The 14,762-nt window shown below is 38.3% G+C and overlaps 1 protein-coding gene across 1 annotated transcript in view; it reads right to left on the bottom strand.

Moving 5' to 3' along the window:
* Positions 1-14,762, bottom strand: part of LOC103075725 (A-kinase anchor protein 13-like) — a 114,243-nt gene that overhangs the window by 61,688 nt on the left and 37,793 nt on the right. Inside the window, 3 exon segments of the mRNA XM_082931024.1 lie at positions 3,104-3,212; positions 6,056-6,248; positions 13,688-14,058. Of these exon segments, the coding sequence (XP_082787150.1) occupies positions 3,104-3,212; positions 6,056-6,248; positions 13,688-14,058 (673 nt within the window).

The following is a 14,762-nucleotide window of genomic DNA, read 5'->3' as shown; positions in this document are numbered from 1 at the left end:
TACACGACACACACAGCATCAGTGCTATTCTGACTCCCTAAAAAGATGAGCCGGCAAGATGCCTCTGTCTTGTTCCCCCCACCAAGACAGCAAATCGAAGACATGGGCTAGGACAGCTTTCCTGCCCATTACGGTTCCTAAATCAGCTGTCGCCCATCTACTTTCCACCCCAGAAAATGACACAGAAATATTTTAGTCATTGCCTTTATGTGGTATTGTCCTCTACATCGATGAATTTTTGAAACAGATTCCAGTTTGGGAATAATGCTGAGTTTGTCTGTTTTTCTAATCTGGCCAGTGACCCAATGATGGGACATTCCAGACAACAGCTCGGTGGACACACGTTTTCAGAAATGCTCAAATGGTAACAGCTATGAAAGGTTGTGGGAGAAGCAGCTAATTTCCTTCAAAGTAGAAGCTAGAACACAACAGCTGGGAAGTAGTGAGATAAGGCTGAGTTTAGGAAGTATTTTGTCCCTAGACAAGCACACTCATAAGACACAGCCACTTAAAGAAAATGAGGGACCACGTTCTAGTTTCTTCATCATTGCTTAGACTCTGGTCAGAGAAAAACGGACCCCGGCACTGCCTGTACACTGTGAACTCATTCCATAAAGATAACAAATGCTTATCATAAGCCAGGAAACATGCTAATGTGAATTTTAAATAAATTCAATTTAAGCCCTATCATATTATTAGCCCTGGTTAATAGTTCAAGGACCCAAGGTCACAAAGCCACTAAGTGTGCTTACAATAAAGCATTAGTTAAAATATCTTAAGTGTACCACACACTTTAGGCTTTAAAACCACTGGGTAGGTTTTAATTATGATAGTTTCAGCAAGGACAACCATGGCCAAAGATGACTCATGCAGAGTATTTAAGGGATCTGGAATGAAGATTTGTGTCTGCGGCAAGTCGAGAACTACCCCGTTACCCTGAGACTTAAAGGCACAGCATGCAAGATACAAGTTTTAGCCTTCTGTTTAACAGCCAGAATTTTTACGTCTGCAAAATATTTATGTTTCTAGAGCAGAATAAAAAAATACAGTTGGGAAGATTAATTGTATATGGGGAGGGACTAAGGAGAAATACTGTCATTAGAGTTGATGAGCCCTCCAATTATAGTATATGCTAACTTAGGGAAGTAAGTGGGGCTGGCCAATCATTCCAATCTGCATGAAATGTACATGACAAATCAGAATGAGGGTAGTCTACTTTGATGAAAGGGTTGGATCTTGCTCCAAGCTCTACTCATGACAGCAGTCAGCTACTGATCTCAGTACCCCTCAGTGAGCTAAGCCACAAGTCCCCAGCAACAAGATGTGCCAGAGTTCCTGGCGCTAGAGGACAGTGTTTCCTGGGGGTGACCTGCATCATTTAGAGTGCTGGTTAGCAACTGAAAGCACGGTCAAAAACCACCTTGCTTTTTGGAGGAAAAATAATGAAGTGTTTCATGTACGAGGCAAGAGAGTGTGTCACAGAACAATGGAAAAAGCTCTCTCTCCGGGCCACATTCTGTTGGTACTGGGCAGCTGTTGCTGCAGGAGCAAGCCCTTCACCAGGCCACGGGAGGAGGGGGTACAGAGCTGAAACGCCTCACTGACTGTCTTTGGTTATCAAGTTCTAGTTTTCTGGGTTCAAAGCCACTATAAGCTATTTTGTTATAATAATTTTCGTTCTATACTAGCAAAACCACTAACCCAAAGCCAAATCAAAACCAACCCAAACCAAACCAAGACCCAAACAAAAACAGGAACTGCTATTTCAGTCAAGTTCTGTGAGGTTGTACCTGTTATCTTGGGGAATAAGTCATTATTAGGCACCTTTAGTCCAACAGGCCAGACTGGTATTTGAAGTACTAATCATATGAAAATGAGGACGAAGTTAATAGAATTATCCATTATGCCTTAACTCCACCGTGGAAATTAAGAAAATGAGGCCTCTAGTAAGTCAAGAATGGAGACAGAACATCCCATTAATGCAGGGCAGCTACTCCTATTCTCAACTCTTTTAAGATGAGTTATATATCAGGCGATGCTGAAGAAACACCAGAAATACCAGAAGGGGTATACCCTTTGCTTCAGCCTCCTGAGTACAATGATCTTTCAGCAAAGAATGTAATGTACCATACTCTCTTTGATGAGAATTTAAATCTTTATATCAAGATCCCACACTGCAACTACTCATGAAAAAGAAATCTATTTTTAAAATAAAACAAAAATAAGTGGGGTTTCGCAAAGAAACCTTTCTGTGGCAAACATCTGGATCCAATTCAAATATGTTTTCGAATCTTTAATTTGCAAACGCTCTGTGCCTGTGGATGCCCGACGTCTCTACTAACTTTCATAGTCATGGATCCTGAATCTGCATACAGCTCCAGTAATCATTTTTGGCTGTAATCCTTTCGGCATTTACTTAACTGACTAAAAATGTATCTCAGTCTCTCTCTGTCCTTCAAGAGCTTGACATTTTTGAAGAGCTCAGGAAACTAGTACTGGATAAAATGTGGATAATTGTACTGTGGTAATATAAGAAAATATCTTTGAGACATAAGAGCATTATATATGTGTAACTTACTTTCGAATGTTTCAGAAAAATCTTTAAGGACAGAGATAAAGACAGGGAGCAAGATGGATAAAACAAGTGTTAAGATAACATTTGGAGGCTCCAGGTGAAGAATATGTGATTAAGTCTTTGTACTGTTTTTGCAACCATTTTAAAAAATAGTTATTTTTAACTAGAAAATAGTTATAAATAGTTAAAATATTTTTATTTATAAATAAAAAACAGTTATTTTTAACCAGAAATTATCTCAAAATAGAAAGTTTTAAAAAATGTTTGTCAGGTTTAGGCCTAAGAATACAATGAATTTAATGTGTAAAGGAGATTTTTATGTAGTAAACGGAGGAAGATCCCCAAACCGAACTCTGTGTCACCTTTTTGTAAATGATGAGCCATTCATTCAGAGGAACAGGCAGGCAAATGCTGTAAGGTAACGGCATAGGGTCTTAAAGTGGGGGAAAAAAAAAAGAGAGAGAGAGAGAGAGAGAGGAAAAATGTTTAAAATATAATATATTTAATTTAAAAAAGTAGTATACTCACTGTCCAACCCAGGATGGCTGATTGTCATTAATGAGATGGATTTTGTCAATGGAGAAGAAATGGCTGATGTACAGTAATTAAATCCCTGTTGTTTAGATCTGTGACATGTCTGTGAAGGAAAAAAAGTAAACAGGTTCTGAGTACCTGCTCTCATATTTCTAGATAAGCACCAAATTTTACATTCCGATTCAGCCTAGGGAAATAAGGCAGTACACAAGAGGAATAAGAGCACAGGCTTTGTAGTCAGAAGTCTCCCCCGCCACAAAACAGCTGCTCAACTTCAGAGAAGCTACCTAGCTTTTCTGAGCCTTAGTGTTCTTATCGGCGAAATGGGGATAGTTAGAGTATCCATCCTTTACAGTTGTCTCGTAACCCTCGTAATACCTAAGGATGTTTCAAACTTCATAAGTGCTTAATAAAACATCTACTGAATGCATAATCAGATAAAAATAATTTCACTGGAAATACCAAAACTACATACAGTTCTTGCTCTTTGAAAATCTAAATATCACTTACAGATATAGTAGGATACCAGTAATATCATTCTTATTTTAAAGAGTTGGAAACAGAGATACAAATAGAACGTGTTTTAAGATCACAAGCAAAGTTGCCCGTGCATCTGGACAGAAGCCTAAATCATTTTCACTTCCTCTTCTAAGACTACACTGCTTCTACATGAACATGAGGGTGACTGGAATTTGACAACTGAACTCCCTCAGCAAATTCACAGCCACTTCAAGGCCATGTAATCCAACCCACTGCAGAAGTTCCTGCAACAAAACCCATGACAGTCAACTAGTGTTTACTAGTATGCTTCCAGTGATGATGGGAGCCCTCTCCTTTTGCTTTGAGAGAGGCCATTCTAATTGGCAACTAACTTTAATTACCATAAATCCCTTCCCTTCATAGTAGGCTGAAATCTGTACATGTCAAAAGGGAAGCAATGAAAATCCGTTACCAGGGTGAACTCAATTGCGCCAAAGACTTCTGATTATTTAGAGTTTGTTCCATGGGTAACCATGGAGTCTGAGGCAAACAGCTGCTATGTTTTGAATACAACTGTGAGGTCTGAAAAATGACATCAGTGAAAGGCAGAGACCTTCAACAGGAAGTTGGCTGCAGGCAACTTGTGCACATCAGTGATACCAGCAGCTCAAATATCCACTCTGAGGTTACAGACAAGATGGATAACTATGGGTGGGCAGAGCCCCCGGGAGACTAAGCACACAAGGTGCTACACTGTCAACAACTTCAGCTAGGCAGACTCAATCAGAAAGGCCATTAGAAAGACATCACTTACTATAAAACAGGGTCACAGCTAAAATTCCTAGGAATGTCAGTTCAGGAAAGGTTATTACATAAACAATATTAAGAAAATTAAAATGTCCTCATTTCCTCATTAAAAGTCATCTACTTCAAAGACATGGAAAAAAACAGTGAGACTAACAGTCTGGAATTCTGAGTTTAATACTGTTCAGCTAATAGCCAGTTAACGAGGCTTAGGCAAGTCACTTATATGGGCTTGAAGTTCTCACACACCAAAGCTTAAGCGGAATAGGAAGGGATATATTGGCTCTAAGTCTGTGATTCTGTTCACAAGCACACAATTTTTGGTATTTTACGTGGTCCTACAAATGACTTGCAAAGGATTCTATACATGTAAAATGCAACTTTTTCACTTGTCAGACTTTCCACTTGTCAGAGATGCTCTCGGTAGTCACCAAATTAGTTTCCTATTTTTTTCCTCCCTCTGTTACCATTAGGCTAAATAAATCTGAACCATTTACTTCAATGAATATATTCTCTGTATTCTTGTTATTTTTCTTAACTTTTTCTATAAAGTATCAGTCCAAGAAGCCACGGGTGGGGGCCAAATGGAGGTAAAATTCCTTAAGGCCTTCAATTGCATTTTCCTTAGGCCTAAATTCTCTCAGGCCTTCACATGAGCATAAGCGATACATTCACTACTAAGGTAATCCTCTAGTGCCAAATTTATATTTGGTCATATCATTGCTATGTAGCAGGATGTAATAAAAAATTAAATTTCTACACAAAACCTCAGTCACTGATTCAAAGAACAGGTTAAGGTTTTTATTTGATTTGAAATGTTTCCTTACATTTCTATCTAAAATGCCAGTCACCTATTCAGAGACAGGTGTTTAACTTTTTTGTTTGTTTAATTAGACATGTTTCATTTGAGTGTGTATCCCGGAATCCTCTCAGAAGTTAATCCAAAGTCTCCTTGGCCGCAGAGGAGGAAAAAGGACTCAGTGGGGTAGGATGCTAGAAAAGCATACGATTCAAATTCTCAACTCAAGAACTCCCTGGGGGTAAGTGATAAAGAGAAGATGAGAACTAAGAAAAAGTCACTTGGTCTGGTGGAAAAGCAAGCCCAGGACCCTTCAAGACAGGAATTTCAAGAGCGTGCTAGTGGTGGACATTAGGTGGGGAGAAAGAGAAGGCAGGGAGTGCAGACGCTGTCTCAAGTAGCTTGGCAGTGATAGGAAGCAGAGAGAATACTTAGTTGTTGCCTAGACAATGCGATGAGACAAAGAATTTTTTTTCCCCAGGAAGGAGAAACTTAGGATATGTTTTTGAGAATTGGGAAATTTAACAATGGTAAGTAATACACCTCAAGACTCATTTTACTACTGGCATGGTAAAAGAAATCCTCAGACAAGAAGAAAAACTCAATTTAATATCCTGGATACTCAATTTCAAAATGTTTGCTTTGCTGGAATATTTAAATCTATGCAGATTTATGGCATTCTCTAATTAGTATTAAGTGCTAAAAAACTGCGGTGTGCTACACTGAGAATATTATATAGTGGGTAAGTAATCATAGCTCCTAGCCTTATATTAACATAAATCTTGCCTTCTTTGTTCCTAATATGAGGACATATTAGGGAAATAAAACTAATTTTTTCCAACATATACCCATTTCAGCCTTACCTGCTGATCAAACATCCTATGCTCTCTCTGGCCTGATTCCAGATCCTCTTCTGAAAGTGACATCAACGAGTCACCCCTTTCCTCGCCACTAAAAGGGTGTCTGAGCTCTTTGGTGTTCGAAGAGTTTATTTCCAGAGATGAGGATGGCTTGCTTCCAATACCAGCTCCTCCTGTCAAGCCTTCTAGACTGAAACTGAACACAGAACCAAGAGTTAATTCATTCTATTTCTGAGTTTCAGAAAGGAAGGAGATAAAAAAAAATCCCTTTAGCTGTATCTCCCTTGCTCATAACTATTTCTATGTCACCCAGCAAAACCATCTGCAAGGGCATGGCCATGAGTGCCACCTACCATTCTCCACAAATATCCTGGTATGCTGAGAAACACACTGCACTTAAGATTTTTTTTTTAAAAGCTCATTCAACTTATTCAAGTGTTGAACCACTTAAGGTCATTTTCTCAGACATTTTTCAATATATCATATGGACAGGCCACATTAGCTTATTGATCTTTTATTCATGTGTGTTTTTTCCCTTGATCTGATGTGATCAATCTTTGCCAGAATCTGAACTCTGCAAATGCCAAAGAATTAAATGGCACAGAGAGAATATGAGCATAAGTAACTTCCAGAAGGCAAAGAGGGAGACCTAGACTTGCCCTTGCATCCATGAAGTGGACATTTATAACTTTACATTAAACTATAGTCTAGTTGACCTTTATAACTTCACAGGTATGCATCCACCCCCAGAAATCCCACATTACGTAGGAGCATTAATATCTGTGCCTGGACAACAACTGCTTTGACAGGTTTCCTGAGAACTGTTAGCTGCAGACAGGCACATGTGACATCTTAAAGGGCAAAAGCTGAAAAGCTACTGCATCTAAAAGAGGTTTAATTCCCCCCACACACACACTTAATACTGAGAAAGGGGGAAAAAGCAAACTTAAGGTTTGGTATCTAAAATGGGATCCCTGGAATAGACTATGGGGTTTGCAGAGTGAAAAGCATTTTTTCGTAAGCAGGAGGCTATAGAAAGAGGTTGGCCATCTATCATCCTTGGGGTTGCTAGCCAGAATAATTCACATCCGGTTACAACTGGATCTCAGAATACAGCTGTAGCGGACCATGTCCTCAGTTACAAGCATCTGGAATTGTATTTGAAGGTATACTGAAGCTATTTAGTTATCTCTGCTCAAAGTTAATTGCTACAAAAAATTTACGTATGCCAGTCTAGAAGGGTTTCTATTTGCTCTTTTTCCCCATGAATTACTTATTATGAACTGAAACCGTATGCCTCTATTTTCTTGAGTAAATTAAACAATGGATTTTGTTTTTCTTATTTGACACTAGAAATCATGACTAACTACACATAAATGTCTCTGTAAAACTCATTTTCAATAGCAGGGATAAGAAGACAGACTAAGTGAAGAAATTTATTTTTCTATTATGAATTATTTGTAAAACCTGGGAAAGCCAGATCTATGCTTACCACAAAATTTAAACCTGAAAATGTTTTAGTAATTAAATCTGGCTACTTAGTTGAGAGAAGAATATGCAATGATGAGGAATCTGTGAGCTTGGAATCTAAACAGACTGGTGGTCTTTTGTCACTCTGTTATACAGCAACAACTAACACAACATTGCAAAGCAATTGTACTCCAATAAAGATGTTAAAAAAATAAAGAGATTGGTGGATTTGGAAGTGTAAAAAGATGAGTGCATCTTATTAGCTGCCTTATTTCTGTTATTTTTTTCCTCAGGATGTAGGAATTCCTAGGATCTGGGAATTAGGACAGATCAAAACAAACAGAAAAGTGATTTATCATACCACGGAGACAAGTCTGTGCAGAAAACACCAAATCTATAGCCACTTGAGCCAAAAAGGATGCATCAGGGTAGGTATACCATCTAACTCCTAGGCTGTACTCCTTCAACTGGAATCAGTGGTGCCCACAGCAGAGGCAGCAGAACACTGTGCTCACAGCCAAAGCAGGCTGCCATATGCATTCTAGCCACACAGAAGCCAGCTCCAAGCCAAAAGCTCAAGAGCCATATTTTATGATTCCCCCTTTGGTGGCTGGACACACAACAATACCATACCTTCTGTAATTAAAGTCAGCACTCAGGGCAGCAGAGTACTGCACACCAGAGGGACACCAGCTCATACTGGGGATGACATCAAAGGAAGAAACAGAAATGGAAGAAGAGGAAACAGGGATGGGATTATTGGGTTTAAAAAGAAAGGGCATGGTTAGAGACAGACAGATTTATCTGATTATCAAAAAATTAGGAATGTAACATTGATTTAGAAATTAGAAAATGGCTGGAACAAAAAACCATGGAAACTTAAAATTGTTCTACTGATGTCCATCTACATAATGTGTTGGAAATGACTACGTGAATTCTTTAAAGGATAACAAGTCCACTCTTGGAAAACCAAGAAGTCCTCCTAGAGAACCCTGAACAGAGAATCCACCCTACGTGTGTCTTCTTTGTTCCAACCTCCACCACTGGGGACAATCTCTCTATACATCCCGCCACTCCTACAACTCCCTTACCACAGCATCTCTAACCCTTAACTAAAAGGAACAATGACAAACTGCACTAGGGTAGGCTCACTGAGTCAACAGTTTTTTTCATGTTTCCATTAAGGATCCATCTAAGCCAGACAATTCATATATCTTTCATAATGATATCCAATCAACACTTAGATTCACCTTCAAACCCTATTCACTAGGCTTGTATGCTAAAGATAAAGCATATAACAATGATCCTGTTTCCTTGTATTTTAATGATAACGAAGGGATTTCTTTCCTTAAAAAAGAAAAGGAATTTTATAGTACTGGGTGAGCAATGTGTCTCTTAATTTTAGGTTTGTATCCACTTTTCCACAAGATTTTAAAAAAATCCACTTGATCGTCTATTTCCTTGACTATCTCAGCACTGATATTTATTCTCAAGCAGCAAGAACAGAAAATCTGGGGTTGGAAATGCTAAGTAAACATAACCAGCCAAAAAATAACCAATTCAAAATATGAGATACTCTGTGAAAGGAGCTGCATCCATAGGAGAGGATTTCTGATTAACAAAAGCTATCATTTAAAAAATAACACTGCTAATATTTTGGCCTTAAGGTCCTCAGTGACATGCTTTGGTTTTAAGAAGGGGGATAACAGTAAAACCAATCAGCTTCCTGAAGCTTCAAATGGGAAGACCTACAGACACCAAAAAAACCCACCTTCTCTTGAATACAGCTGATAACTCTGTTTTGTTGACAAGTGGGAGGTTTTTGACAGACGAAAAAAGACAAGGAAAATGGTGGGAGAATAAATATGAGCTGCCTCTATGGATCCTCTAAAAGTAAATCTTTAAAATAATATCATTAAAAATAATTTAAATGGTAAAACATTTTAAATCAGATTAAATTAATAGTACAAAGCTCACAAGTGCAAAAGCAGATAGTGGAAATACACACCTGAGACATGTCTCTACTAGTCTGCTAAGCAAGACCAGACTGACTTATAATTTACTTGTGTGAGGGAAGCAAGACTTGATATAGTTTGCAGACACACATGAGATTCAGAAGTCCATTCTTTGAAAATTAACTTAATTTTATATCTCTAAACTGTTAATAAAAGGTACATTACGATTAAATAGCCAATTTATTAAAAACAGAATGTAGAAAAAATTAGTAAGTGAATATATTTTGCCGATTTATCATTCATGAAAAATAAAATAATGTCTTTCTTCCTATAGATTTAAACTTCCCTTTACTCTCAGAAAATGACAATGATGTGAGAGACTGGGATGAAATTTAGGATGAAGAGAATGAAGAACAACAGGGAGACAGAAACCGTGTCCGAAAAGCTTTTCTAAGGATTCAGGAAGGAAGCTGCAGATGGTCCTACAGTAGCAGAAAATTCCTTTCACAACTAAGAGTATTTTTGAGAGCATCCTAATTTCCTCAATTCCTCAACTGGGGGGAGGTAACAATTCATGGTTCTTTAGCTTTGAGATTTAGTAGTTCCAGATTTAAAAAACAAGAACAAAAACAAGTATCCTGCTCCCCCCACCTTTTAATACTTGTTGGAACGTTTCAATTTTAGTAGCTAAGGCTTAATACAAAATTTAAAATTATAACCCATGTTCTTCGTACAGAAATATGACTAGGGATGAAACCGTCACTGGAGCTGCTGTGATGGCTGTATCTACATGCTAACCTGGACTGTATCCAGAAACTTATCTTCCAGTGTCATCCAGTGCATGATTTTAATAAGTCCATGCTGAAGAGTTTAAAAGAAAGTCAGACAAATATATCTCTAAAGGTTTTAGATACTTCTACTGAAAAAGGCATTTAACAACTTGTTCCCCTGGAGAAAAACTTAACCAGGTTCATGATTATCTAAGATTCATGAGAACATCTGTATTTGAGTTCAACTCTGTGCCTAAAATCTGGAATTAAAGGAAACACCCACTTGAAAAAGATGAAGTGGGAAAGAAAGACTGTTATTTGCCTGCTTCCCAACAAACAGCTTCAGCTAATAAAAATACCTCTTTACAAGTATCTCCTAATATGAGACACTAACAGTAATCAAACCATCGTTTTTAGATTTCTAAATTTTTTTCCAAACAAGGGAAGAAAGAGTCACAAATGACTTCTGTACGGTAAATATAAAACAAAACTCAGCATTTGAATAATTTAAAGCAAATCAGCACTTTCTGGCTAGAAATGACTTTTCAGCTTATAAATCATTATAATTTTTAGTTTCAAAATTTTATGTGACAAAAATTAATTAAGGAATTGAAAGACTGAGAGGGCCCCTGAGAAATCAGCTGATGCCTCTTACTTGCTTTAAGGAATGACCACATCAGCAGTGGAACGGAAAGTGCCAGGTGGCCTAGGAAGACAGGCTTTCATCACATTATTAAAGAACATGTTGAAAATATTTTAGGGCCTGTACATGAGCACACTCATGTTTCTGGTTCTTTCCCTTTTTTTGGAAAGAAAGAAAAAGTACTCCCCAGGGTCCATTATACAGGCACAACAGACACTTCTTTGAATTCTCCTGGATAAAGTTGGGGAGACCCTATTATCAAAATGATCTGAACACCAAAAAGCACAAGATGGAAAAAATAGTTTTTAAATTGTTTTTCAAAAAATAAAAGTAGAATAGGAAAAAACTTCAAATTCAGGAACCATTTCATATGGAATGGACATTAGCAATTAATAAGTACCTGTATTTTATTTGTCTGAAGCAGACATGACATTATTTAAAAATAGACTGTTTAATCATAGATGAAGCAGAATGAGATGCTTGTTAGTATAAGCTCAAAGGCAAACAGTTAGTCCATCAAGTTAGTGACATCAAGTTAGTGAACTCTGTACCTTCTCCTATGAATGGGAGGTCTCCTGACAACATCCCCAAGAACTCGCATTGAACTGAAAATGAATGGTGGAAGAGGTCAGTGTCCAGTTGAAATAAAGTGGATACAAACGCATGAAACATACAGACATCACACTGGGAAGAGACACAATGGCCAAAGAGAAATAGTTCAGGGAGTAAGGGAATGAAAGAATACGGAATCAGGAAAATATCATGACCAAAAAGGCCTGATAATTTCTGAGAAGGGCTACTTTGCTCCCTCCTTGCTCCAAGGAGTTAATCAGGTGACCAAGAATGAGCTTTATTAAATTATAAAAGTAAAAGGATTTTTAAAAGAGGCCATTCAAAACTTTAAAAGGGTTTTCTTAAGACTCTACAATTCAGGTTACACTATATGCAGATAACACTATAAGAATTAGTCAAACTAATTAAAGTGAACCCTAACTCTCATTCCATTATCTCCAGAGGTATTGGCACAGTGGTGCTAAGCAATCCTTAATGATAAACTCAAACAGAAGGTTCCATGGTATCACATAGGTTGAAAATATAAACAATTTAGGTGATATGGTTCTAATCTTAGCTCAGTCCTAAAATCACCATGTAATCTTGGGCAAAATCATTTAATCTGAGCTTCAATTTCCTCATTGGAGCTACATGACCCATGAAGTCACATCTAGCTCGGAAATCAAAGTCATGGCAAAGGGATCCATAGTGGTTTATAAAGGAAAACAGATTATATATAAAATAAATCCTCATTTCTCAATGTTGTCATCATCTGAGACAAGTATATCCTGTCAAGAAGCTTCTCTTGCTTCAGGAAGGGAATTCTGGCTGTAGGGATCATTCCCCCAACCTTATTTTTTCTTGTGGTGTGAATGCTTAAAAAAAAAAAAAAAAAGTACAGCTTGAATAAAGCTGGGAAGGAAAGCTTTTAGAAACTACTTTTTACATAATCTAGGATTTCAAATATATATAAAACTGCCCATCAGATAAAGCAACCGCTTATTTTTAAGCTTAGCATTCTGAACTCCACCCCAGAATAATACGGAGTTCTAGAAAGAGCGCCTGACCAGGAAACTGGAAACCTGGATCCCACTGACCTTGGGTAAATGACATAAACTACCTGCAGAGTCTCATCTGCAAAAATGGGGTTAATCCCACCTGACTCATGAAGAGGTTGCAAAATTACATGAGACAATGTGTTATTAAAAGAATCTGAAAAGGGTAGCAAGTCAGGAAGGTGTGAGGTATGATGAAGGCAGGGACTTTGTTCACCTCTGGGTCTCCAGAACGTAGAAATGCCTGACGTGCAGGCAGTGCTTAATATACGTTGGCCGAATAAAAGAATAAATGATGAGTGAATGTGATCAGATTACACGTACTTGTAGCTATGAGCCAAAATATTAGGAGGTCAAGGAATTTTTAAAAAGCAAACAAACCAATAATTGCTGCCGTTGAACCGTTCATATCAATTGTTTTACAACTGTCAGCCTCCTCCCTTGGCTGCTTGTCCTAATTAAGAAAGTAGCTTTGGAGCAGGCACACCTTTGTACATACATCACGGCACTTGTTCTTTACACTTAAAGCCATCTGCTTAAATTCATCTAGGCAGCCAATGGTCAGAAGCCAATCCAACTTTTCTCATAGCCTGCTTCCAAACTGAAGGTATGAGACTGGGTGGCACTTACAAGAGGGCCCCAAGGCTGAGTGATACATGGAAAAATAGTAACAAATGAATGATTTTAAACACTGGTAATTTAGACTTCAGCAAAACTCTCTGCACTAGAAACAGATGGCAATTTCTATGAAGCACTGTGAAGACTTAGATGTGTTGAGACTGTAAGAGTTCATGTTTATTTCTTAACTCAAACCTGACATGAAACTATTCCCCCCCAATTTCCTAATCTCTGAATTTCATGAACAAATCTGGCCTGAACAAGTGCTACCATTTATTAAACAAACACCCAAGTGACTGACATATTTCACTTGTAATCTTTATTATTACAAATATTCTGAAAGGCAGGTGTTTTACAGATGAGAAAGTTAAAGCTCAGAAGGGTCAAGTAACTTGCCAAGGTTATCCATGTAGTAAGTTATAGAGCTAGAGTTTGAACACAGATTTTCCTGATTCCAAAGCCTATATTCTTTCTCCTATACCATGGTGTCTCCAAAAATCTTTTACTAATAATAACACCAAATCAAAAGCAAGCAGACACTGAGAGACTAGACAAACAGCCTGCCGTCTCACCTCCGGTGGTTCATTTCTGCGTCACTGGCTGCGTTCTTCCCAGGACCCCAGCTGTGCCTCCGGAAAGGGGACAGAGAGCGCATAGAGCTCCTCAGGACAGAGCAGTTCGCAGGCACTTCGGTGATGCTGTCCATCTCCTCCTCTTCCATCTCACCTGAGCCAGCAGGCTCACTCTCACTCTCTCGACCCTCAGCTCCCACCCCATGGTTGTAGAAACCATCAAGACATTGCTGGTCTCTGGACCTGTTCAAATTTGAAATCTGGGGGAGGGACACATCACTGCCATGAGAAGAATGTCGATCCAAGGACGCTGTGTCATCGGTGGAGGAACTGGATCCAGTGATATCACAGGCCAACTGTTCTTCCTCAGGCTGTAATGGAGAGAAAGCACGTATGGTTGGAAATGGCAGGACCAAGCGGACAGCTCTCTGTTATTCCCCATCGAGCCAATGCCTTTACAGTGGGTAGGACAGGCAAGATCACAGTTGGCTTCAAACAGATTTCTTTCTTAAAGCATGATCACAGATGGGTTCAAACAGCCTCCAGTAAAGGTAGGGTCGAGGTCTATGCTCTTTTTACCCTTTTACTAGAGGTGCTAGATGGGAAGTACATCATTTTCCCTTTCTTACAGAGGAACAGATCTAATTCAAGTCAGTTTTTTTTCAGTCAATACCATCAACTGAAATGAAGGGAAACTATGTCTCTGAGGTTTCCGCTTATGAAAACTCTAAATTCATACCATATAAAGTTTAGGTTTTCTTTGTTTTGTTTTTTTTTTACAAGCCTTAACTAAAAACAAGGTAGTGTGCTTGGCTACAACAGTGCTATACTGAAGTTTATATTCCAAAAGCAAGTCTAATTGTTTTCAGTAGCATTTTGAAAAATGCAGAATAGCTTATTATCCCACCTAAAGTCTGCCACAAATGCCCAAATTCTGGCCACAAACACCTAAATGCAAGAAATCCATCCCCTTTTTTCCTTTAACTGAGTACTGGCTGAGCTTTATCGAGCCAAACTGTACATAAAATAATTAGTCCTGGCAATGCAGCCTTTGATAAAGTGATGATGCTCTTTC

This window comes from Lipotes vexillifer, unplaced genomic scaffold (genome assembly GCF_000442215.2).
Source record: "Lipotes vexillifer unplaced genomic scaffold, Lipotes_vexillifer_v1.1 scaffold983, whole genome shotgun sequence".
Classification (NCBI taxonomy): Eukaryota; Metazoa; Chordata; class Mammalia; order Artiodactyla; family Lipotidae; genus Lipotes; species Lipotes vexillifer.
The sequence above is the reverse complement of the archived record's forward strand: the minus strand, read 5'-3'. Positions and strand labels throughout refer to the sequence as shown.